This window comes from Mustelus asterias, chromosome 4 (genome assembly GCF_964213995.1).
Source record: "Mustelus asterias chromosome 4, sMusAst1.hap1.1, whole genome shotgun sequence".
NCBI lineage: Eukaryota > Metazoa > Chordata > Chondrichthyes > Carcharhiniformes > Triakidae > Mustelus > Mustelus asterias.
The window spans coordinates 87,354,220-87,381,064 of record NC_135804.1 but is presented as its reverse complement, the minus strand read 5'-3'; the positions used below and the strand labels follow the sequence as shown (position 1 = coordinate 87,381,064).

The following is a 26,845-nucleotide window of genomic DNA, read 5'->3' as shown; positions in this document are numbered from 1 at the left end:
ACTCTACATATGGTTATTCTATCGCAAACTACACCCACACATCATCTGCTGACTCTTTACTTCAATAAGCATGAATTTCCTGACTAGTCACTTATGTTTCCTGTTTTTTTGAACCCATCCTAGCAGGAAAAAAATTGTCTGGATCAATTTATCAATTCATTTACAAACAGGTAAACTTCAGTTGGGTCATTTGAAAGTTTCCCATTTCTCAAAAAGAACAAGCCAAAATTCTTCACGCTTTTCTGAAGTCAGTTAGGTTACTCACCTCTTATCCCTCTATGAGGGAATTGTCTTTCAGCAGATGTGGTTGTGAGTATTGCGAATAAATCAATGCCTGTGCAAGTGTTCCACCTAATTGATGAACTGCCCAGCGTTGAACATTCTTTCGTCACTTGCAAGTCAAATAATTTTTTTAATGCCAAGCAATGCTCACTACTGATCAGAATGAACTGAACAGTGCATTATTCAGGGAGATCCTGTCTGATAAGTAATACTTTGCACAAAGATGTCTCTCAGAATGAAAAAGCAGCACTTTTGTGTTAGAAGAAAGTCAACTCATTGTTTGTGAGGCTATGACTTTTAGTTAACCTTTTTAGCAACTCAAACTACAGTTTGAACCTAATTTTTTTTAAAAGAGCAGAGAAGGAATAGGGTTAAATAAAGAGCGTATAGGACTGGGACAGGGTGGGAAGACCTTAGCATAACAGGGAGCAGGATGGGACAGAGGAGATATCCTGAAAACAGGATGATTAACTACTTATACATGTGCAACCTGACTTGATTTAATGCTGCAGTACCTTTTCAAGCTGACAGATCAGATATTTATCTGTATCCTGCTGAATTGTTAATCAGAACCTCAGAACATTTCTAGTTTAGTCGTTTTACACGTCTGTTAGATGCAACAGAACTGACTACTTTATGCATTATTTATCTCTGTTCTACGCTGTTTCTGAAATAAAAGCAATTATATATCAGTTTCTAAGAACGCCATTTTATTTTTGAAGGTAGCTGCACATCTGAGCAGAATTAAAAATATCCAGAGAGTCCTCACTTTAAGTGACAACTGCATTCCTGAAAATCGCTACTTAAAGTGAAAATTCTTTCAGTGAAACATGGTTTCCCATAGGAATCAATGACAAAGCCATAGTTAGGTACCCAAGGACAATTTTTGTGCAAAAAAAATCAATGTAAAATTTGACACTGCAGCTTACAGTCTGAAATGCTGTACAGTACAGTAAGTGACTGTAAACTTTCTGCCTTGTGCTTCATCCTAGCAGAGACCTCTTTAAAATACCAAGTTTACCATATGTTCCTCAAACATAGGTACTATACAGTACAGAGCAGTACTGTTGTTTGGCAAAGAATTATTTTAAAAACAGAAGTCCACAGCAGTTCCTCAGGTAATGGGTGGCAAGGTGCACAGTGGTTAGCATTGCTGCCTCACAGCACCAGGGTCCCAGGTTCAAATCCAGCCTCGGGTGACTGTCTGTGTGGAGTTTACATGTTCTCCCCATGTCTACGTGGGTTTCCTCTGGGTGCTCCGGTTTCTGCCCACACTTCAGATTAGCAGGGTAAATATGTAGGGTCACAGGGACAGGGCATGGGAGGGATTGTTGTCGGTGCAGGTTCAATGGGTCGAATGGCCTCCTTCTGCACTGTAGGGATTCTATGATTCTAGATATGTACTGTCCAGCAGCAAAGAAATTTGAAAAACAAAGCCTATGATCCAGTACAGTATCTGTATTGTAAGATACAGATCAATGGAGAATTATTTCAAAAAAACAAAGTCCACAAGGTTACTCAACTAATACAGGGTACAGGTTAAAGGAAAAGTTTAAAAATGAAGATTAGTTTAGTACAAGGAGGGGGTTTACCTGAAAATGCAGCAAAAATCAACGTTCCTCGAATGTACAGAAAGGACAAAATGGCATTGATCGCAAGCCAGACATCATACAGAATCACTGGGCCTGGTTGTACTAAGAAGTTATCGCGCCATCACACTGCTCACACATGTTAAAACAGGGATATTGCACTGCAAATAAAAGCCAGACATTAAAAAATAAAGCCCTTTAAAATGGAACCAATTTTAAAAAGAACACTTAAAACAGGGACCTACTGTACTCAAAATGTATTTGGCCGCAATTCATGCTATATTAGACATCTGAGCAAGCATCCCAGTCAATGGAAAAATATAGATCAAATGGGAATTGTATAAAATTAGTCAAAGCTGCATTGAGGTCAACAGTCAAAGGTAAGGAAACTGAGAGATGCAATAATGAGGCTCAATGGTTTATGGACGTCATCCAAACCCAGTGGATGTGTTTAAAAGTTCACACAACATTTTATATTACTTATAATAAATCATCTACCGGGAATGGTAGAATAATCAGAAAGTATGTTCACTTAAATGGACCCAAGATACCAAAGATGCAACTGGAACCATTCTTCGGCATCAACAATGAAGAATAGGGTGAACACGAGGTTGAACCAGTATTTTGTCTCATTTTCTTACAGGGTTGGATGCATCTTCCTTATGCCTCCCTCACCATCAGTCAGACAGGTGAGGGAAGTTGTGTCAATCAACCCTTAAAATAAATCATGTCATGTTATGTCATGAAGATCATGTCAGCTGAGAGCTGAAGTGAGTTCCACTTCAGACCCCAGAAATGGATTGTGGGAAGCGGAGTCTAGATCGCAGAAGTGAGGTTTCCCATGGTGGTCATGTTATTAATTTGGGAAGGGGGCGCTCAGGGAGGTATCCGATGATGGCCAGGTATCTCAATTCCAAGGATGATTCCATTGGGGTCCAAAAGTTTCCGATCATGATGGTGATGGTTGGCATGAAATTGCTGGCGTGCCAGACTCCAATCCCACCACCCCCGCAGAATGACAAATCTGGCCCTTATAAGTGTTTATAATGGAAATTAAACTGTCTGATACTGTTGATACTGTCATGTGATAAACAAAGACATTTTAAGTAAAAGCAGAATATTCTTCATACTAGATTATAATGTTCTTGAGTATATACTGTAAACTGTCTTCTAAAATTCAAGTGAATTGTAATTTTCTTATAGTGAAACATTGGCTGGGATTTTCTGGTCCCACCCATAGCTGGAACCGGCATGGGTAGGACTGGAAAATCTGGAGAGAGCAGCCAAAATTCTATTGACTTTGGATGGAAATGTGGAAATTCCCACCCATTATATATACAATTGCTTTTGCTCAGTTTTTTTTCATAATTTGGTATTTTCTGAAGACCACTTTTTAAATCATTCTTATTCTACAAACTGTCTTTACTTCTATTGCTTATAGTGGCATCCATGTGTTGGTTAAAGCCTGCGAAGGAATCTTCAGTGAAAATTGTTAATCGCATTAAAATAAGTCATTCTTTACAATCTCAATATGGCTAAAGTTCAGCATATATTTTAAATCAGTATACCCTTAAACCAGACAGATTATCATAGATAGATAAGATAAATGGATTGGATTGGGGTGTCCAACATAGCTCAGAGAATTCACTGCAATGTAGAACATCATTTTATTGATTATTTTAATGACTGCCGTCATATTTCATTTTATATATCATTAGTTGCTGAGGCATGTAGCTCACTTCACACAGCACAGTTCTCCCTGGGTTCTGTGTTATTAATAGAAATTGCTTGGAAAATTCCATGTTTCAGCCTATCAGGGGAAATGACTTTCCATAGTCTGGTGAGTTGAAAAACAAAGCAGTGCTCTATGTGTAACAGTCTGTGTTAATCCTGCCATCTCCATTCCTTCTTTTGATTTATTTACGCATCCTGTCCTTTATAAGCTGTTGAAAATTTACCCAAACCCATTGATTATAACTAATTAAACAGTTGCAAATATATAACGAGCTAAATTCTTTAGGGGAGCGACATTACTGGGAGTGTTCTGTTAGCTAGGTCCTTACCCTTATCCAGAAACTTGAAAGAAGTTTTGCCCTTGTCAGTTGTCAGAGGTTGAGAGCAATGGGGCACCTGAAATCTGTGTGAACAATAAATAAGGTTTAAGGATTGAGAAAGAAACAGGGAGAGTGGTGAATTAGGATAGATGAATCAGTACAGGAAGAGAAATGAAGTGGGCAAAAATAATTGAATGAAGAGAGAAAGAGAAAAAAGTAGAAAGTAAGAATATATGTTATGGAATCGTCAATAGATCTCCCCATGGGTCTCATAGAATACGAGCTCCCCTATTAGGCAAGTGGAGTCTCGTCCAATAGTGGGGGGTTTAAAACCAGTAGTCTCCATTCAGGCCGGCAGTCGAAAGACTTGGGGATGACCTCTACACTGCAGCCATTGAACAGCATTTTGAACACACTGTAAGTAAAGGGTGATTGGTGACAGAAGATTGGCCTAGATAAGCTTATTACAGTAAGAAAAACTTTAAACATTTAGGAGGTGAAATTGGTTTATGCCAACGTGATGAAATGAACACTTGGAAAATTGGCAGATGATTTTTTACCATTCCCAATCTGCTTCCATTGAAGTTGCGCAGTTCAAACTATTTTTGGAGACTTGTTTGCCAGTCTTGCTGTTATTTTGAAGTTAAAAATCATAGAATTATAGAACCCCTCCAGGGCAGAAACAGGCCATTCAGCCCATCAAGCCTGCACCAACAGCAATCCCACCCAAGCTTTACCCCCGTAACACCACGTATTTATCCTGCTAATCCTACTGACGCTAAGGGGCAATTTAGCATGGCCAATCAACCTGACCCCCACATCTTTGGACTGTGGGAGGAAACCAGAGCACCCAGAGGAAACCCACGCAGACACGGGGAAAATGTGCAAACTCCACACAGACAGTCACCGGAAACTGGAATTGAATCCGGGTCCCTGGCGCTATGAAGCAGCTGTGCTAACCACTGTGCTGCCGTGCCACTCAAAGAAATGTTGATGCTTTGCAGCAGCAACTTAAATGCAGCTAATACACAGGTGAATTGGAAGTAACAGAGCAACAAGAACAGGGAGAGAAATTAAAAACTGGTCTTGCATTGGCCAGAAATCAAGCCAGACTTCCCACGTGGCAGGAGAGAATTCTACCACTGAACCACAGATGCTGTTGTTAAAACCACCAATACTGCCGGTAATCTTGGTAAAATGTTCCCAGGTCAGCGAAAAGTAAAAAGGAGCAGGCTGAAACATTGGCTGCTGATTCACTATCAGCCTCATTGGAGCCCCTGTTGTTCATTTGTCCCTTTCCTGACGCCACCCTTTCCCTTCCCTTTTCAGAGGTGAAAAAGCATTTGGATAGTACATTTCTCCAGCAAAATATGAATCTAATCTGGAAGTAAAACTTTGGAAAGGAGAACTGAATCAGACAATAGTTGCTGTATGACCTGCCCTGTCTCTGTCCACTCTCTGTCTGAGAAACTTAGTTCTAATTCTCTGCCCTTGCCCCATGGCCCTGAACTTTTTCTATTCAGGTACTTATCCAGTTCTCTTCTGAAAGCCATGATTGTACCTGCCTTCGCCACATTCTGAGATAGTCTATAACTTAATGTACCTTGATGGCATGATTTTAAATGGATTAAAGTAAGATATCCAAGTACAAATAGAGAGCTTTTAAAGTTGTAATGCAAGTCGATCAGGACTTACAAAGACAAACAGGTTATTTTTGTTTTGTACCTAGGGACAGGATTTTACCGTCATTTGTCAGAGTGTCAGGCTCTGACTGAAAACTGGCTTGTATCTGTCCAGGTACATGGATAAGTTTTCACACCAGATCTTCAGCCAATTTGACAAAAGAATAAATCGGGGGGGCCATGGTTTCCACCTTCACTCTGGCTGGGTGGGGCCTGATGGAATCAGCAAGGCCAGCTCACAGAGATCAGGGTGGCATTTTTAAAGGGCACTCCAATCAGCACTGAAATGAAACTCCCTCCTCTGCAACTCCCACCACAGCCCCCACCCACCATACAAGTACCAGGGCCCCTCCCTCCCCCACCCTCCCCTCCCTTCCCCATCACCACCATAGCAGTATTGCGGGCACTGTCCCCCTCAACCCTTCAAAGGTATTGGAACTTTCCCCTCCCCATTACCACCATATTGGAACCCCCCTCACAATGGAGCTCCCAGAGGGTCAATCCATGGCGGTCTCCCTTGGCACAGGTTGGTATTCCAACCTGGTACTGCCAACATGTGCCATGGAGTGTGCCAACCTGTGCCAGGAGCAGTGCCAATCTGTACCAGGACAAGGCCAACCATTGATAGGGCAGTGCCAGAGGACAGGGTCAGGGCATGTTCCTTGCTCCCTGGAGTTATACTTACTGGAGAATCCCCTGACTGAATCCCATTATTCTGAAGCTGCTGTTAACTGCGCTGATGCAATGTCACGTCAATAAGGTCTGAATATTTAGTGAGGGGAATCATGTGGCGGGGAGACCCATTAATAGTATTCAAATTTATTAAAATCCATTAGTGGGCGGGAACCTCGTTTTGTCACCAGCAAGGGGCAGGGAAAATTGGGAAATGAGATCTCGCCAGCGAGAATCTTGTTTCCAGACTTTTGCGGGATTTTGCACCCACATCACCATTTACTTTCGCACTGGACGCCAGTGCATAATTGCCGCAAAGCTCATTGATTTCAGCCAAAACACCTTTGTGTTCATTGCCTCAGATTATGAACAAGCTGCCTACGCTCTGCAAGTCCATATGAATACCTCACCACAAGATATGCAGGAAATGGTGCAGTTTCTTCATGGGGCTGAGTCACGACTTGGCAAATGGGAGAAATCCAAGTCAGCATCACTGAATAACTAGCAGTCATCCCGAAGGTTTCTGTAGGATCAGGAGGAGAACACCTCGAGGGTGCCCAACAAAAATCATTACCAAACCATTACTTTCGGAACTATTTTCTGGGTGTCTATCAACTATCCCTTTCAAGGGCGGCATGGTGGCACAGTGGTTAGCACTGCTGCCTCACAGAACCAGGGACCCAAGTTCAATTCCTGGCTTGGGTGAAGTTTGCATGTTCTCCCCGTGTCTACATGGGCTTCCGCCGGGTGCTCCAGTTTCCTCCCACAGTGCAAAGATGTGCAGGTTAGGTGGATTGGCCATGCTAAATTCTCCCTCAGTGTACCCAAATAGGTACTGGAGTGTGGTGATTAGGGGATTTTCACAGTAACTTCATTACAGTGTGAATGTAAGCCTACTTGTGACTAATACTTTAAACTTTAACTTTAAAATGGTTAGTTCAGTCAACATCCGGTACAAGTGGGTGGAAATATTCCAAATATGCTGTGCCCACTGGTGTTTGAAAATTGCAGCCATGAGGTTTGGACAAAGAAATTTATTTTCCTGATTGTGAGTTTCCCGGATTTCCCATTTGAAAACAGGGGCATCAGTTGAAAACTTCCCCCATGTATTTAGTATTCAAGTAGGTACTGCAAGCTTGTATATGACCTCAATTAATTCACCGTTGGAATATTGTGTGGTGTTTTTGCCATTCTAAAGGGGATATCAAAGCAACGAGAAAGATGTAGCCCAAACAAGAGGTCGCACGTGTACGATGATCATGAAAAGAAGTCAAGAAGTAAAGTGCCAGGGGTGGCATGGTGGCACGGTGGTGAGCATTGCTGCCTCACAGCATCAGGGACCCGGGTTCAATTCCCGGCTTGGGTCACTGTGCCGAGTGTGCACATTCTCCCCATGTCTGCGTGGCTTTCCTCCGGGTGCTCCAGTTTCCTCCCACGATCCGAAAGACGTGCTGGTTAGATGCATTGGCCATGCTAAATTCTCCTTCAGTGTACACGAACAGGTGCCAGAGTGTGGTGACTAGGGAATTTTCACAATAACTTCATTGCAGTGTTAATATTAATTGTGACACTAATAAATAAAATAAATAAAAAAGGAAATGTGACAAAGCAATTCTTTATATGGAAAGTGGTTAATTCTGATTCTTTATTAATTGTATCAGATTGCATCCAGTCTCAACTGAAAATGTGCTTATAGGGTCAGGACGTATATGCTTACATTAAGCATCTCTGCAAATAAACATTTTTGACAGTATTTCGAGATTGACTGTAATTCTGTCCTTCATCCACCTAGCGTTCTGATAGCTCATCCAACATCCAGTACATAATGAGCAGAAATTTCATCCAGTTAAATAATGAGAAGGCTGAAGACATTGTTTTCAATGTGCGTTCCAAACTCCAGTTCCAAGCTACAAACTCTATCCCTCGCCCTGGCAACAGCCTGTAACAATTCCAAGATGTGCAGGTCAGGTTGATTGGCGATGCTAAATTGACCCAGAGGGCGGGATTTTCTGGCCGTGCTCGCCCCAAGGCCAGAAATTCCAGTCCAAGGTCAATGGGCCTTTGCATGGTCTGCTGAACTTTCTGTCCCACCTGCTACAATTCACACGGCGGGCGGGACAGGGAAAGTCCGCCCTTAGCATCAGGAGATAAATACGTGAGGTTACAGGGATAGGGCCTGGGTGGGATTGTTGTAATTGCAGGCTCGATGGGCCAACTAGCCTCCTTCTGCACTGTAGGGATTCTATGATTCTAACTTTGATGTTATACTTGACCGTGAGCTGATCTTCCAAGCTCATATTCATGCCATCACTAAAATTGCCTATTTCCACCTCAGTAACATCACCTGACATTGCCCCTGTTTCAGCTAAGCTGCCGTTGAAACCCTCATTCACACTTTTGATACCTCTAGACTTGACGACCCAACACACGCAAATGTCCCAAATGGAATAAAATATTGACGCAGGCCTAATAGGCTAAATGACCTGTTGCTGCTTTGGAATATTCTTTGCTTTCTAAAGACACTGGCCAGAATTCTCCAATTTCGCTCACAGCTGGAATTCTCCCATCCCGCTGCAATAAATGGAGATTTGGCTGAGCGCCAAATCCTCCGCCCTCTCTTGCAGCAGCGTTGGGGGTGTGAACGGCTGGAGAATTCCGGACACTAGGTAATACTCTCTGTGAACAGGGAAAGTGCACATGTAGAAGCAGAACGATATCTTCCCATTGAACCCTTGTCTTAGTGATTTGCTGAGTGTCCCTGCTGAGGACTGGCAAGAACGCATGAGCAGAAGTTAGCCAGTCAAGTCTAAAATCCAAATTCGATCCTGATGTCAAGGAACCTGCTGGAAAAATGTTCTGCAGACGGCATCAGTCTCATTCTTGTTCATTCATTACTTAGCTACTTCATGCTCACCTGCAATTTGTATTCTTCAGTTATTTACCTCTTCTTCCATTTTTCATAACCGCAGTCCAAACATCCTGCTTCCAGCTGAGAATGTGTCTAATATGTGACAAACACTTTGATGACATTTGACACCTAATCTGTACCACTTTGGAAAATCACCCAAAGACCAGTAGCTGGACAAAGTCACATTTTTCTCTTGTAAAAATATGGGTGTACCCAAGTGTCATCCAGTGCTCAGAAGTAAGCCAGCAGCCAAGGCCATGTGAAGTGATTTCTTTGTTTTAGCACTGGCCGCCATCCCACACAACCCACATCATTTAAATTGTAAAGTGGGTCCACAGAAAGATGGTAGCAAGTTTCTACACTTCAATAATGATGTTTGACTCTTTCTTTGAACTACATGCCAGGAATGAGAAAGTTTGAATTTAGATCATGCTATTCTGGCTTGAATCCAGGCTATTCTTCCTAAGAAAATGACTACAGTTACTTCACAAAGAATATTGTGTGCTTACACAATTGTGCAACATCCTGTTGTACTGTTTAAAGGAGCAATGCCTTCATGAGAAAATATTGAGTGCATTGTGTTGCATTGTAATTACAGCATAAAAACAGGCCATTCAGCCCAACAGTGTTTATACTCCACATGCGCTCATCCTTCTTATCTAAGCCCATCGAGATATCCTTCTATTCCTTTCTCCCTCATGAGTTTATCTAGCTTCCCCTTAAATGTATTAATGCTATCTCCTTGCAGTAACAAGTTCCACCCTTAATGACTCTCTGGACGGAATTTTCTCATCCCACCCGCCACGGGAATCGCAACGGGCAGGACACGCACCACGCAAAAATCCATTGACCTCGGACGGGAATTTCCAGCTTTCAGGAGAATGCAGCCAGAAAATCCCACCCTCTGAGTAAAAACATTTCTCCTGAATTTCCAGTTAGGTTTATTAATGACTATCTTATATTTAGGTGATATGGTGGCACAGTGGTTAGCACTGCTGCCTCACAGCATCAGGGGCCCGGGTTCAATTCCGGCCTTGGGTGACTGTCTGTGTGGAGTTTGCACATTCTCCCCAGGTGCTCTGGTTTCCTCCCACAGTCCAAAGATGTGTGGGTTACGTTGATTGACCATGCTAAATTGCCCCTTCGTGTTAGGGGGATTAGCAGGGTAAATATGGGGATAGGGCCTGGGTGGGATTGTTGTCCGTGCAGGCTCGATGGGCTGAATGGCCTCCTTCTGCACTGTTGGGATTCTATGGGTTCTAGTCTTCCCTGCAAGTGGGAAGATCTTCTCTGTGTCTACCCTATCAAACCCTTCAATAATCGTAAAGATCTTGACCACATCACTTTCTTCCAGAGAAAACAGCCCCTGCCTGTTCAATCTTTCCAGATCAGTGTCACCTCTCAGTACTGGTATCATTTTGGTAAATCTTCTTTGTACCTTCCCCGGTGCCTCCATATCCTTTTAAGAATACGGAGACCGGGGGTGAGATTCTCTAGTTGCGCCTGTCGAAACCAGGAATTCCTGCCCGAGGTTAGATGATCCGTCAAATTTTCTGTCCTCTTGCAACAATCCACACAGTGAGCGTGGGACCAGATAATTTACTCCCAGGAGTTCCCACAGTACTCCAAGTGTTGTCTGACCAAGATTCTAGTGAGCAAAAGTGGTAGAAAAGCATTTTGGTCACAAAATAGTTTCAAAAACCTATTGATGTTCTTTGATGTAACATAAGTAAGCAACCTTAAAAAAAAACTGTAAAATGCACTTTTCATGAAGGCTAACAAAACCACTCAGTCTTCTCATTCTATGATGTAACTAGAGATATTAAGAACAATTGAAATGGTTACAATATAACAACTGCATATCTCTATAAATATTGAAAATATATAATAATGTGAGATAAGGCTCTTTAAAAAATGGATGCGAGAGCACTTTTTCGATCAGTGATAACACTTATTTTTAATCCCCAGCTCTACCAATCACTCTGCATCTCACTATCTTTATGTTTCACCTTTTTCTTTCTCCTCATTTCACCTTCTCCTCCTTGAGATCAATATTTTCCATCCACGTTCCACTCTGCAGGCTATTAAATGATAACCTTGCATCATCTTTCATTACTTTTTAAACTCGTTTCATCTCTTTTTAGTCTTTTAAACTTTGATATTAAAAACAAAGCTGCACGTTCTTCTCAGCAGCGTTTTCTCCCAAAATGTCACCTGTTGTAAACCATTAGTTCTTGTCTCAAACATTTTCAGTTCTGGAATTCTTTGCCAAAAATCTCCGTCGTCGTTCACGGCTCGGACTCTCCAGTGCCGCTGAAATTGAATATGGAGTATTGACTGGAGTAATGCCAAATTCTCTGTTCTCACTCGCAGGGGGCAGCCACGGACAAAATCGGAGAATCCTGACCCTCATCGTTTTTGTATTAATTTGATTTAATATTGTCATGTATTGGGATACAGTGAAAAATATTGTTTTTTCTGCGGTATACAGACAAAGCATACCATTCATAAAGTACATAGGATAGTAAGAAAGGAGAGGGTGCAGAAAATAGTGTTACAGTCATAGCTAGGCTGTAGAGAAAGATCAACTTAATATCAGGCAGGTCCATTCAAAAGTCTAATAGCAGCAGGGAAAAATCTGTTCTTGAGTCGGTCGGTATGCAATCTCAGACTACGAAATGAAATTTCACAATGGAATTATATACCATAAATATATATCCTGGTTTAATTAATGCTGTTCACTCAGTATGTGTAAAAAAATAATGCAGGTTCAACTTGAACAGGTGAAAATGGTTCAATGGATTTCTGTAGCACTATATGACCAGAAGAATGCATTGCTTTTTTTCTTTACCCTTCTACTTATTTCATAAATTATGCTAATTGTTCACCTGTAAATTCTTATATATATATATAACATATGTTATTTACATTGTTGTACCACCCTTATTCCACTGCTAGTTGCTGTTTTCCAACTTCTTCATATTGTGCTGTATTTTGAGTCTGTTTTCTATCCTGGGTGACAGACCATTGGACAGCATTTGATATTAGTGCAATCCTCGGTGGGTTTGGATAGACCACCCGGTCGGTATGTAAAGTCATTTTGTAGCAGTTTAGCTCAATTAACACTTTCTCCTCTGAATGAGTTTGCAGGTTTGATCAATGTGAGAACAGGTGAGATGAGGGAGATTGACTGTGATCTGCCCACACCCCTCCCCCATCACATCTCTTCCCCACCATGTCATCTCAGTTTGAGAATGGCCAATTTTGTAGGTCAGCACTTGACCAAAACTAACCGCATATATTTTACTCACTTTGCTGCTGAAACCCCCAACAATGCCTTTGTTACCTCCAGAGATGACTATTCAATGCACTGAGGGCATCCAAAGCTGTTATTATGTGTTCTAACTTGCACCAAGACCCATTCACCTCGCATCTTAGTTATCAAGATAGGCTGAAAGAGTCGGGACTGTACACAATAGTGCAGAGTAGAATCGGGAGGTAATTTGATTGAGGCTTTTCTGAAGGCGAAGGGAATAGATTATATTCCAGTTAAATGTTTTGTGCCAATTAAATAGGTTTGGGAGGAGAAGGGGCCGCAATTTGAAATTGTAGAAGGCAAGACCTGGGTTAGATGTCAGGATTTCTCATTGAGCATATTGAGGCCCTGAACCACTTGTGTGGTGGACGCCGAGTCACTGAATTCCATCAAGGAAGAGTTGGTCCAGTTTCTTGTTGGTGCAGAAATGACCTCTTACAAAAGATATAGAGTTCAGCAAATTCAGGGCCGGTGACCTACTGGACTGAGTTTTGATTTGTCAGATGGTTGCAGAGGAATTTCACAGATTTCTTTCCCTCAAATTCATCTGTTTTTTTAAATGGTTTTTTTGTTGCCTCTCCCAGGAGATCACATGATTTCAGGTGGGCTGGGGTGACATTATAATACACCAGGTATTGTATTGTGGAAGACACATTGGCTGGACCATGGAATCTTTTTTTGTCCATCATTGTTCATATTTTGGCATTTTCAAGTGCCGAACCCACGATGAGTGCAGAATTTCCCCAGTCGTGCTGCACTTTGAGTTTTAAGGTAATAAGGAGCTGTATAAATGAAAGTAATCACGCCATTTTCCTTTAGAGGATAACCCAGCTGGAGAATTGACAAGCTTTGTGATACAAAAGACTGGACATATGTTCAAGTCATTTGTCAGATAAAAATGGGGAAAAAAAACAAAGCAAACACAATGGTACTGGTAATGCAGCTGTTACATCTGTGATTAATTTTAGCCATTATGGTTTATCAACAGGGGGAAGGCATCCTTGAACTGGCTTGGACCCAATCTACCTACTGCTACAAATGACAGATTAAATATAACCGACTACAGGTGTAACCATCTGAAGAAGAAGTATTTTTGCAGTACCATGACTTTGAGGAATGCTCACCGCATTGATACTGGAAGCTATACTTGTAAATATGCAGCCAATGAAAACCTTAAATCCAAGGTCTATTTATTTGTCGCAGGTAAGGAAACTTGTTTGAATTCCCCTTTGTGGTTAAGTATTGGTCTTGACTTCTGGATGTATTCTAAATCAATAACACTGTCATGGAAAAACTTGAATCTGAAACAGCGTGGCTTGGTGAGCCTTCGACTGTAAAATACAATAAAATGACACAGGGGAACATCCAAAAGAACTTACAACTCAAAGAATAAAGGTTTAATTGAGTCTAAATAGCCCACATTTGCTGAATAATAGTCTGATTGAGTTAGTAACTTATTGACAAATCAATATTCCTGCAAGAATGAAGTTTGAATTGATGGGCTGCTGTGCTGTGGAGAACGGGACACTGACTATTCCCTTACAGGGATAGTAAACAAGTTACCGCAGACCTCTTCTGTGCATCTTCAGATGGTGTCCTTCCATCACGCAATAGCATGCATTATGGGGAAAGGGCAATCATTTAAAGGAGATTTAATTGTTTAATAATACATGTAATCCAATTATATTAGATGGTGCATGATCCAGTTTATTTATAATCTTGTTTAAAGATTGATCTCAGATCACTGTAACATTGCATTAGTAATCAATGTACTTGCTTCTCCTGACCACACACAAATAGAAATTTAAAATTCTAGATGGATTCTTGTAGTGAAGCATATAGCATGGATTTTAGGTTTACGAGGTGCTGGGAGCTGAGGAGTCAAGTAACATGCGGGAAACCCAGAAGTCAGTGCAACAGATCTGGGAGTGGCTATTTAATGGAACCTTTGCATTATCATGTGATTTCTAGGTTTCCTAACCATTTAGCATCAGTGGATGTAATGATACTGCATGATGCAATTTCACCTCCACGATTTACAAGGACATTCCAAACAGGTAATTTGAAGGACATTGGAGTTGGAAGCTAAGGAAAAGGAAATATGAGTACGGAAACCAGAAGGCTAGAGGCTGTGCCTCATCTCTCCTGGATGTACTACACGCGGCTGTGAGGAACTGAAGAAATATTCTGTTCCTTAACAATGCAAGCTGGGGACACCAAGAAGGCATGGTTGGAGGTGGCGCAAGAGGTCAAACAGCAGGGGCATGTCACTCCTGGTTATGGGTAGTGATTCAATAACCTGAACAGAGCAGGAAAGGTGGGAGCAATGGCTCAATCACTTACATTCTGATGTATCTCGTCAAGCCGACATTGCTCAAACTAACTTACATTGTAGGCTCACCTATCCTACCTTACCTATGCACTTTCTGACATCTCCACTACTGACACTCACCCTCATCCTGACGCAATGTTTTGCCTCTCCCTCAAAGTCACCCTCAACAAATGTTCACCATCCATCTGTTCAACACATGTCATCACTGTCCCTCCTGGCAGGAGAAGAAAGCACAGAACACTACAGAAAGACAGAGAGCTTTCCAATCATCCAGTTCCTGTATTACATAAATATTATTGTTTTAGATCATCATTCATTCTCAGTAACTAGTTGGTAAACAGCCTTTTCAGTTGCTTCTTGACAAATGGGAAGACATGAATTGACATCAGCAATGGGTTGGGGGGGTGGGGGGGGGGTGGTACGGAGGGGGTTCCTATGGGGAGACTTGGTTGTTTCCTGGACTAGTTTATGTTAGTGCCATGGTAGAGGATGAAGTGGGACGCAGTGCAAAAGTGACTTCAGACATTGTTAAATAGGCGCACTGGAGGAACATAATGAATCGTGTGGGGTCAGGTTAGGCATTTAGGGGGTCTAGGTAGGGAATACTTTGAGGGGTTTACTTAGTTGGGGTAGAGGGTGGGGTGTGGGGGAGTTCCCTGGGGTGTTGGAATTGCAGGGGATGTCCTATGTCAGGACCAGTCTGGGTCTTTAAGATTGTTACACTGAAGTTGGAAGCATTTGTATTTTTTTCTACCTCTTTTAGAGTAACTATTAGCATAACACTGGCAGAACCATTGAGGTTAGCAAGTTAAATTGTTCCCAGCTCAATTGCCCCAAAGGAAATTAGCACTTCTGGATAGTTACCAGACAAACCCTTACCTCAGAACTTCCAAGAGGGATTCCCCAGCGCATCTTTGGAGTAACCCCCCAGATCCGATGCTGGGGAGCCAAGAAGTCATGGGGCATTATTTTCACTTTATTTCCACTTTTATAATCAATGTAAGGCATTCATGATTGGGTATTGCAAGAGGAGAAAGAAGTAAAAAATTCCACTGTTTATCTCAAAAAAGAGCCAGTGTGGTTTACATCCAGTTTCCTGAATGAATCTATAAGTTGCCCTGTATTAGGACTAGTTCATGCTGTGGACCCAGGAGCTGGTTATAAGTTCACATTATATATTAATGATGTGGAAGAAGAAACTCCAAATTTGCAGATGATACAAAGTTGGGTGGGAGGGTGAGTTGTGAGGAGGATGCAGAGATGCTTCAACATGTTTTTTACAGGCTGAATGTGTGGGCAGCTGCATGGCAGATGCAGTATAATGTGGATAAATGTGAGCTTATCCATTTTGGTAGCAATAATAGGAAGACAGATTATCACTTGAATGGGTGTAAATTGAGAGAGGTGGATATTCAGCGAGACCTTGGTGTCCTTGTGCATCAGTGATTGAAAGTAAATGTGCAGGTACAGCAGCTGTAAAGAAGGCAAATAGTATGTTGGCTTTCACAGCAAGAGGATTTGAGTAAAGGGATGGGGATGTTTTGTTGCAATTGTATAGGGATATGGGGGGAAGGGGGGAATCAGGATATTGAATTTGATGATCAGCCATGATCAAAATGAATGGTGGAGAAGGCTCGAAGGGTCAAATGGCCTACCCCTGCTTCTAGTTTCTATGTTTATATGTTTCTATGACCCAAAAGCATTTCACTTATTCCCTTTACCAGCAGAAGAAAAAGGGGACTTTTACTATCTTGTCCTGGTATAGTAACAAATGCAGATGTGGGTTACTGGAAAGTATTGTAATCTTGAGTTACTTGAACGTTGCTTTAAAAAAATCATTCTCAGAACTTGGCTGGAATATGCAAGCCAAATACAAAGTCACCCCTTAATCTATAGTAAGTTGCAACATAACAGATATGTTGCAATGGTCACATAGTCTAGATTCAAAGCCACTATTTCTCATAGCATGACAGTTTTAAATAGAAATACAGGAACATGCTCAGTGAAATACAGGAAGTGTTAGCGGGATGGAAGGTATGGTGAATCGAATAAGATGCAAATTTCTTAAAGGGAATTGGTTGGTGCACTTCTGTTATAGGGAAATGGATTTTGAATACATCAGAACTTCTGGTCATTTCCTATTCCTCTGGTATTTTTTAAAGTTCCCGATATTACATGATACATCAATGTCAGGAACTTTGCAAACTGTCAGTGACTAAGACGTTCCAAGAGAAGTGTGTCATGTAGTTTAGTTGTACATTTATTTACTCAAAGCCAGTCTTTCTTTATCTTGATTTACTCTAGTTGAACTCATTTAGGAATTAGTAAGTAAATTCAAAGGTCACTTTGTGGTAACAACAGCACGCTCCCAAGGCAAACTTTTTCCAAAGATGAAAGAACCACTTTGGGTATATGTTGTCAATTTCACAAGCAATTTGCAATATAAATTGTTGGTGACATAACCATGCAAGGGAGGATAATAAAACAGCCAAACTTCAACATCACAGAATAAAGCTATAGGAGATGGGGCTCTACCCAGTTCAACAACAAGAAATCAGCTTGCATTTTTAAATGTGTCTTTAGTGTATTAAAATAATTTTTGTTGCTGAGCCACATATAAGTTATGAGGACAGGTGACCAAATGTTTGATCAGAATGATAGATTTTAAAGAATGTGTTAAAAGAGTGGGAAGTAGAAGATCTTTAGAGAGAACGTTCTAGAGCTTTAGGCCCAGGCAGCTGAAGGTGGAGAGAAGAAAATCAGTGTTGCAGATGGAAGCCCAGAATAGGAGGATCACAGATATTTCTGAGGATTGCAGAGCTGAAGAATGTTGCAGAGATAAGGAGAAATGAGGGCATGGACTAATTTGAACACAACGATGAGAATTTTACCATAAAAGCGTTGCCAAATTGGTGTCAGAGTTTTACCCTGGAGCGAGGGTTGGATAGCACAATGGGTGCAACCACAATGTAATTCCATCCAAAAATGTTAGAATCGCAGCCTTGTTTCTTTGTTGACTGAAATAAACAAATGAATTTCTGGTGACAATGCTCAAAGTAGATTGGGTAATTTATACCATGAACTGTGCAATGTTTCATAGCTGTCAAAATGAAAATGTCTTTAATTTGACTTTTAATGTTTAATGGTATATTTGGAAAGAGAGATATGCCTAGCTCAATTGTAGGTTAATTAATGTAGGTGAGGGAAGTTGACAGATCGATAGATGCTCACTAAATCAACATGAAATTACTGCCTGCATTGCACCTTAAAGTATTAAATGTTTAACAAAGCTGAGATGTATAAAATATAGCTGACGTATGATAGATGCATCAGGCCTTTTTATAGGTGAATATTTTGCATCATTATCAATATGGACAGTGAAGTATGCAGAACCATCAAAACAGTATTATTCATGGTTTCAATACGCATATCCAAAGACCGAAGCATACTTTCAAAAACTCCCAAAAGGAATTTAAAACAACTTAAATGTGTTCACATTAATCTATAATTGTAAAAAGCATTTCATTCTGTGCATGACCAGTTCAATCCTTTCAGATTTAATGAGCATTCTGCATCAGACCTAAAGTAAGATTGCTATAGTTTATGATACATCTGTTGTGACCTTCACTGTCTTCCCTTTAGAATGATGAGCTCCCAAATTGCACAGTACTGTACTGCTCTTGTGGATGTGAGGTGATGAAAAACAGGTTTCCAGTTTTAAAAAGAATCAAATACATTCCACAGTGGACAGCTTTATGTATGAAGTACATATGTTCACTGCAGACTCTCAGAATTCCAAGTGCAGGAACAGCATAAAATAGGTCCAATATGTCATGAATTACGTAGCAGAAATGGAATGACGCTGTTTTACCCGGAATATGATTTTGGGTCCAGTGTACGTCTAAATGTAGGAATACTGGAACTGATATCCTGAATTGAATTTTGGGCATTGAAGAAATCCCTAATGCCTTCACCTTAGCTCCTTGACGAGAAACCTTTCCATCTAACCTACACCTGGGGTGAATGAGATAGGCTTGCTGAACTGTCCCACATTGGGTTCTGATTATGTTAGTATTTACACCACCAACATCTCATCAGGATCCGCACAAGCTACTAAGTGATCAAATTAAACTTTTCTGGACATTTATCAAAGAAGAAGTCCATATTATGACCACAGTCATAAATTAACAATAGCATATTAATGTGGAAACATAGCAGTGATTTGGCTTAAACATTGAATGTGTAAATATTTTGTAGACATGGTTAATTTATGAAACAAAAGAGAATACAAATCTAGTTGTAATGCCATACTAACCTAACATTAACTGATAATTTTACAGCTGAGATCCATGACAGAGATTAAAATAAATTTGTGGCTGTACTTTAGGATTAGACCAGCTGAAAGTTGATATTAGATCATTGCTTCCAAATTGCAACAGTAAATACACTTCTAGAGTACTTTGTTGGCTGTAAAGTGCATTGAGATGTCTAGTAGCCATGAGAACTGCTACATGAAAGCATATTTTTTCTTTTTCTTTTAGTCTATTCAGTAGGTTAAAGCATACATGGTTGTAGTTAGCAATGTTTTCAGAATTTGTACAACTTCATTGTTACATGACATGGATAAACTTTGCTTTCTATGGGAGGATGAAGCTAGCTTCCTGAAACTTCAAAGTGATTAACCATCGTCTTCACGTTAAAGATGCAATATAAATGCAATTAGTTGTTGTTGTAGACATTCTACCTGTTTCTGTCAGATTGTCTGTTGGCATATCTAGGTGACACGTTTCTATATGACTAGTATTATTGCTAGGTTAGATGGTCTGACTAAAGAGGGGGCAAAACTTGACCTCCTCTTGGGAAATAAGGAAGGGCAGGTGACAGAAGTGTCAGTGAGGAATCGCTTTGGGACCAGTGACCATAATTCCATTAGTTTTAAGATAGCTATGGAGAATGATAGGTCTGGCCAAAAAGTTAAAATTCTAAATTGGGCCAATTTGATGGTATTAGACAGGAACTTTGACAAGTTGATTTGGGGAGTCTGTTGGCAGGCAAAGAGACAGTAGGTAAGTTTTCAAAAATGTGTTAACCAAGGTTCAGGGTAAACACATTCCATTTAGAGTGAAGGGTAAGCCTGGTAGAAGTAGGGAACCCTGGATGACTTGAGATATTGAGACCCTGGTCAAGGAGAAGAAAGAGGCATATGACATGCATAGGCAGCTGGGATCAAGTGGATCCCTTGAAGAGTATCGAGGGTGTCAGAGTAGAGTTAAGAAAGAAATCAGAAGGGCAAGAGGAGGTTGCTTTGGCAGATAAGGCAAAGGAGAATCCAAAGATCTTCTACAAATACATAAAGGGCAAAAGAGCAACAAGGGAGAGAATAGGTCCTCTGAAGGATCAACAAGGTAATCTATGTGTGGAGCAACAAGAGATGGGTAAGATCCTAAATGAATATTTCTCATCAGTATTTACTGTTGAGAAAGGCATGGATGTTAGGGAACTTGGGGAAATAAACAGTGATGTCTTAAGGAGTGTACATATGACAGAGAAGGAGGTGCTGGAAGTCTTAAAGTGCATCAAGGTAGATAAATCCCCAGGACCTGATGAAGTGTATCCCAGGACATTGTGGGAGGCTAGGGAGGAAATTGCGGGTCCCCTAACAGAGATGTTTGAATCATCGACAGCCATAGGTAGAGGTGGCTAAAGATTGGAGAGTCGCAAATGTTGTAGCTTTGTTTAAGAAGGGCTGCAGGGAAAAGCCTGGGAACTACAGGCTGGTGAGCTTAACGTCTGTAGTGGGTAAGTTGTTAGAAGGTATTCTGAGAGACAGGATCTACAGGTATTTAGAGAGGCAAAGACTGAATAGGGACAGTCAGCATGGCTTTGTGAGTGGAATATCATGCCTCACAAATTTGATTGAGCTTTTTAAAGGGGTAACCAAGAAGGTAGATGAGGGCAATGCAGTCAGTATTGTCTATACAGACTTTAGCAAGGCCTTTGACAAGGTGCTACATGGTAGGTTGTTGCATAAGGTTAAACCTCACGGGATCCAATTGGATACAAAATTGGCTTGATGACAGAAGACAGGGTGGTTGTAGAGGGTTGTTTTTCAAACTGGAGGCCTGTAACCAACAGTGTGCCTCAGGGATCTGTGCTGGATCCATTGTTATTTGTTATTTATATGAATGATTTGGATGAGAAATTAGGAGGCATGGTTACAAGTTTGCAAATGACATCAAGATTGGTGGCATAGTGGACAATGAAGAAGGTTATCTAGGATTGCAACAGGATCTTGATCAATTGGGCCAGTGGGCTGATGAATGGTGGATGGAGTTTAATTGAGATAAATGCGAGGTGATGCATTTTGTCGATCGTACCTGGGCAGGACTTACTCAGTTAATGATGGGGCATTGGGGAGAGTTATAGAACAAAGAGATCTAGGGATACAGGTTCACAGCTCCTTGAAAGTGAAGTCACAGGTGGACAGGGTGGTGAAGTAGACATTCAGCATGCTTGGTTTCATTGGTCAGAAATTCAATACACCAGTTGGGACGTCTTGTTGAAGTTGTACAAGACATTGGTATGGCCACATTTGGAATACTGTGTACAGTTCTGGTCATCCTATTATAGAAAGGATATTATTAAACTAAGAAAAGTGCAGAAAAGATTTACTAGGATGCTACCGGGACTTGATGGTTTGAGTTATAAGCAGAGGCTGGATAGGTTGAGACATTTTTTCCTGGAGTGTAGGAGGCTTAGGGGTGACCTTATAGAGGTCTATAAAATAATGAGGGGCACAGATCAGCTAGATAGTCAACATCTTTTCCCAAATATAGGGGAGTCTAAAACTAGAGGGCATAGGTTTAAGGTGTGAGGGGGAGATACTAAAGGATCCAGGTGGGCAATTTTTTCACACAGAGGGTGGTGAGTGTCTGGAACGAGCTGCCAGAGATAGTAGTAGAGGCGGAAACAATTTTGTCTTTTAAAAAGCAGTTAGATAGTTACATGGGTGCAAAGGAGTCATGCATTGTTTCAAACGTTATTTTCCTTTTAAACAAGCTGGCTTATGGTTTGATGGCTTATTTTCGATGTCAGATAAGGAATATTGGGTCGATTCTCCCAGAAGTGCTGAATTGGTGAGAAAACTGGTCTAGATCATGATTGTTTTTTCAGCGTAACTTCAGAACCAAACCCCACTCTGTGCAATGCAGAGGTCACAATGGTCAACATCATTAAAAACTAGGGGGGTGGGGGGGCCGGGGTCCTATTCATGCCAGAGGCTGACAGCTCTGGAATTCTGCGCATGCGCAGTGGCCCCGATCTGTCAGTCTCCCCGTTTGCTGGCCAGCTCGTTCGCCGGGACCCCCACAGTGCTGCCCCTCCCAACATCACCACGGCCCGATTGTGACCCCCATGACAATTCCCGGGCCAGACCTGACCATCTCCCATCCGGGAGCATCCCGATATTCAGTCCACCCCCACCCAGCTGTGGCGATCCCCCATCCCCCCACCACAGCAGACACCCCCCCACTGACCCCCCCGGCAGATTGCTGACCCACCGCTGGCAGATCAATCCCACCCCAGAAGCAAACCCCCCCAATGGGAGGCAGACCCCCCCCCTGCCCGCCCCGTAGAGCATCCCCCCCAGCCCGCCCCCATCGCTGGCCTCCTTCTAGCCCAGAGTGGCAGCGGGACCCCCCACCAATCACCCCCTAGGCCCTGCCCACAATAGGCTCCACCCCCTTGGCACTGCCCGATGCCCGGTGGGCAGTGCCAAGGTGCCCCCAGACATGGGCACTTTGCCCCTTGGGCAGTGCTTGGGGGCACAGGCTGGCACTGCCAAGGTGCCCATGCCCAGGGGGCACCACCATCCTGCCCCCTGATACCCCTGGGGCACCCCAATTGTCCCCTCTTCACTCCGGCGGGGTCTCCCATTCAGTCCCCGAAAGTGGGGAGCTACTCTAAACTCTGCCGGAGTGAAATACGCCAAGTGGGGTGGGAGATAGTATCAGGCCCGGCACGTTCTGTGTCGGGCCCGATAATTCATAGAAACCCCACAGTACAGAAAGAGGCCATTCGGCCCATCGAGTCTGCACCGACCACAATCCCACCCAGGCCCTATCCCCATATCCCTACATATTTTACCCACTAATCCCTCTAACCTACGCATCTCAGGACACTAAGGGACAATTTTAGCATGGCCAATCAACCTAACCCACACATCTTTGGACTGTGGGAGGAAACCGGCGCACCCGGAGGAAACCCACGCAGACACGAGGAGAATGTGCAAACTCCACACAGACAGTGACCCAAGCCGGGAATCAAACCCAGGTCCCTGGAGCTGTGAAGCAGCAGTGCTAACCACTGTGCTACCGTGCCGCCATTGACCAATCACATTTAAAATAGATTAAAAATACATTTAAAACAGATTAAAATCACTTACCTCTTTTACCGCTGATTTCCAGAGCAGTCCCGACTACCCCTGTTCTCTGGCTCTGGGAGACGCGCAAGCTTCGGGAACGCATGTGTGAATCCCGCGAAATGGCCCACACGTGCATCTCCCGACCCGACCCACTAGAAAATTTGTGGGTCACAATGTGAGAATCGACCCCACTGTGTTGATATAAACTTTCATGCTTAAATTAGCATTGGCCTTATCCTTTCTCGTATTTTGACAGCTCACTCCATTTTCAGGACAGGGTGAAAGCAACTCTTTGCACATTTCTCCCACAAGTGAAAGGGGAAGGTCAGAGGCAAGATTTTGTTTTGCAGCACAGCTGTTAAATTCTTTTTCACAGTCTGGCACTCATCAGCCTGAAGAATTTGAATGTTGCAGAGTAGCAACTTCAATGTTAAATTAAGGGCAATTTGGTACTGCAGACTGATGAAAGAAAAAGAAAAGCGAGACTTGCACTTAAATAGCACGTTTTGCAACCTCAGGATGTTCCAAAGTTCTTTCCTGTTGTAATGTAGGAAATGCAACCAACAATTTTCACATGGCAATTTCCCACAAACAGTAATCTGATAAAGACTAAATAATCTGCTTTTTCGATGTTGATACATATTGGCCAAGACATGGGTGATAACTCCCCTGCCTCTTTCTTTAATTAGTGCCACCTGATCTTCAACATTCACTTCAGAGGGCAAGTAGAGCTTTGGTTTAACCGCTCGTCTGAGGGCAGCATGATGGTATCATGGGTGGCACAGTGGTACAGTGGTTAGCACTGCTGCCTCACAGCAACAGGGACCCAATTTCAATTCCGGCCTTGGGTGGAGTTTGCACATTCTCTCCGTGTCTGTGTGGGTTTTCTCCAGGTGCTCTGGTTTCCTCCCACAGTCCAAAGATGTGCGGGTTAGGTTGATTGGCCATGCTGAATTACCCCTTAGTGTCAGAGGGATTAGTAGGGTAAATAGGTGGAGTTATGGGGATAAGGCCTGGGTGGGATTGTTGTTGGTGCAAGCTCGAGAGCCGAATGGCTTCCTTCTGCACTTTAAGGATTCTGTGATTCTATGAAAGATGGCACTGTTGACAGTCCAGCACTCCCTCATTACTACCCTTGTGTTAACTTAGATTTTATGCTCAAGACCTTGGCGTGGAATTGTGAATCCACAATCTTCTGATTCAGTTCAGCTAGATCAGGATTTGGGCACAATCATTTCACATTTTGTTTTGCCAGAAAACAAAGAAAACATTCATTTCATCAGGCGAATAATTTTGAGAAAGAGTTGTAAAACTCCATTACCAGTATAGATTATTCATATGGGTTACAGGATCAAAGAGTTGCACTGAAGGTAAGATAATATGTTTGCATTTTTGTTTGAATCATCCCAAAGCATGCCACATTGACATAGTGATAGTGATTCAGGGCAGAGTCTTGTTTATAAAGTTCATTTGTTTACTTTATCTTTGTATGTTTGCTAACTGAAGCATGTGATTCAGTTTGGGAACAGACAGAGGCAATTGCAGATTTTCTTTAGTGCAGACTGCATCTATTGAGAGAGCAACAGAGATATTAGTAGGTTAGGCCTGCACTTCACTCAGAGAAATTTTTAATTTAATCATTCAGTTCTAGGAAGGCAGATGGGGGTTCAATCCCAGTTTTGATTTTGTGAGGGAAAGGAAGCAGAAATATTTGTTCTAGTTTACATCTGTAAAAAGTCTACAGTGATCCTCACCGAGCCATGTGGCAGAAATCATTCAGCAGATTAAGCTCAAAAATCTGTCGGAAAGCAGTTGGGTATCTGCTGGCAACTGAACGAGGAGCTGGGGCATCCATGGTTGTGAATGCTGTAGAAAAAAGTCATAGGATCACATAGCCAAAAAACTAATGGAAGGGTTCCAAAAGAATCTCATCTCAGGGGACAGCTAGAACAGGAAGAAAATTAAAATGAATTTCAGGGGGCTGTGGCATACCTTTGGGTTGGTCTCAGGATAAGTGAATGAACCTTCAAGATTTTGCAACATAAAGGAACTCTTGTGGGAATTATAAAGTGGAACTGAGTTCATAGTGCAAGTCCTTATAAGCTATAGTGTGAAGTTAGTGGTGTTTGCTCTGTTTAATTTCTCATTGTATAGACAATAAAATGTGTTTCTGTATGAAAGCATGAGATCTGTCAACTGATTGTTGGGTGTTCAAATTTCTTTAGCGTCAAAAGTTCTTAACAGGATCATACACAACTTTCTTCACATATGTTTCTGATTAAATATAAAAATAGAATGGCCATTTCTATTTCCAGTTCCCTATAAAAAAAATCTCAAAACAAGTACAAAGTGAATGTATGACCTCTGAAGGTCATTTAAAGTGCCTGTGGTTTTTCTGTGAAGTAAGTTGTGCATCTCTGAATCCATTGGATATGAGGTTACAGTCAACTGAAATCTATACCTGTTTTCTCACGCATCAAGCTATGTGACAGTAGTTTTTCTAAGGACAACAATTACTCACCAGTCAACCATGGATAGTAAGGAGGAAGGAAATATTATTTCATCTACCACCAACCAATCAAATTAGAATACACCACCTTTGGTGCTCAATTCACCATCCTTTCCACTGCAGTTTTTTTTTCAGTTGCAGTCCTGCCATATATCTCACATGAATATTACATTGACTAATACAATTGAGGGCCAATGACATTATTGTGTCAGCGAAGGGATCCCTTCAAGATTTTAACATGGCTTCATTTTTGTGAATATGCTGTTTGACTTCCATGTAATCCATGAGTTTCCATACTTGAAAATAAAGTGGATCATTGAAGATATTCTAGAGAGGTGAACTGAGGACTGGATGGAGTTTGCACATTTGCTGTATTTCCACCAATCATAGCTGCAGACTGTGATACATTTCGCCATCAACAACTGAGGAGAATGGCCTGTGCAGTTCCGAACATAGATTGTTACAGAGCGGTATTATCTGCTGTCAGGAGAGCGGAGCTAAATTCCACAGTAAGGACAACATTGCCAATGACAGCCAACTCTCTCCCTTAATATCATGTCCCTGCTTCTTTACAAGATATTTACTATTTACAGATGTACCAAGCAAGCGACTGATACATTGCAGGGTTAGTACATACAACTCCCTTCCCATCAGATAGAAACAGTAGTGTGACATAGCTACATTTCCAGAACTGATGGTATCCATGCAGCGATCTTGAAGTTCTTCTCATGTCAGTAACTGAACAAGGTGCAATGGTATGCTGCAGAATTTGTTGTATCAAGCAAAATGTTAAGGTTTCAGTCTCGCAATGTAACTTGTCTCCTATATTTAAGTGTTACTCTATGTCTGTGAGCTGAGATGAAGTCCATGCTCAGTTCACAAAGAGTTATTATAGCCAATAAGAGAAGAGGCTTACAGGATTCTGGATGGAATTAGATACAAGTTACCTCCACTGTGATAAAAATTTGAGGGATGTGAGGTTGAAGACAGCTTTGAAGGATAAATCAGTAAAAGATTTTAAGAACACATCATGCAATGTGAAAACTGGGGTTAGGTACTTTCTGGTATCTATTGTGCAA

General features: G+C 41.8%; 1 protein-coding gene across 2 annotated transcripts in view; it reads left to right on the top strand.

Moving 5' to 3' along the window:
- Positions 1-26,845, top strand: part of kdrl (kinase insert domain receptor like) — a 509,442-nt gene that overhangs the window by 33,210 nt on the left and 449,387 nt on the right. For both annotated transcript variants that reach the window (XR_013497644.1, XM_078211338.1), the window contains exon 3: positions 13,492-13,706. Coding sequence is in view for 1 of the 2 variants with exons in the window: in XM_078211338.1 (XP_078067464.1) it covers positions 13,492-13,706 (215 nt within the window). In the remaining variant the exon portion in view is untranslated. The remainder of the gene's footprint in view (positions 1-13,491; positions 13,707-26,845) is intronic.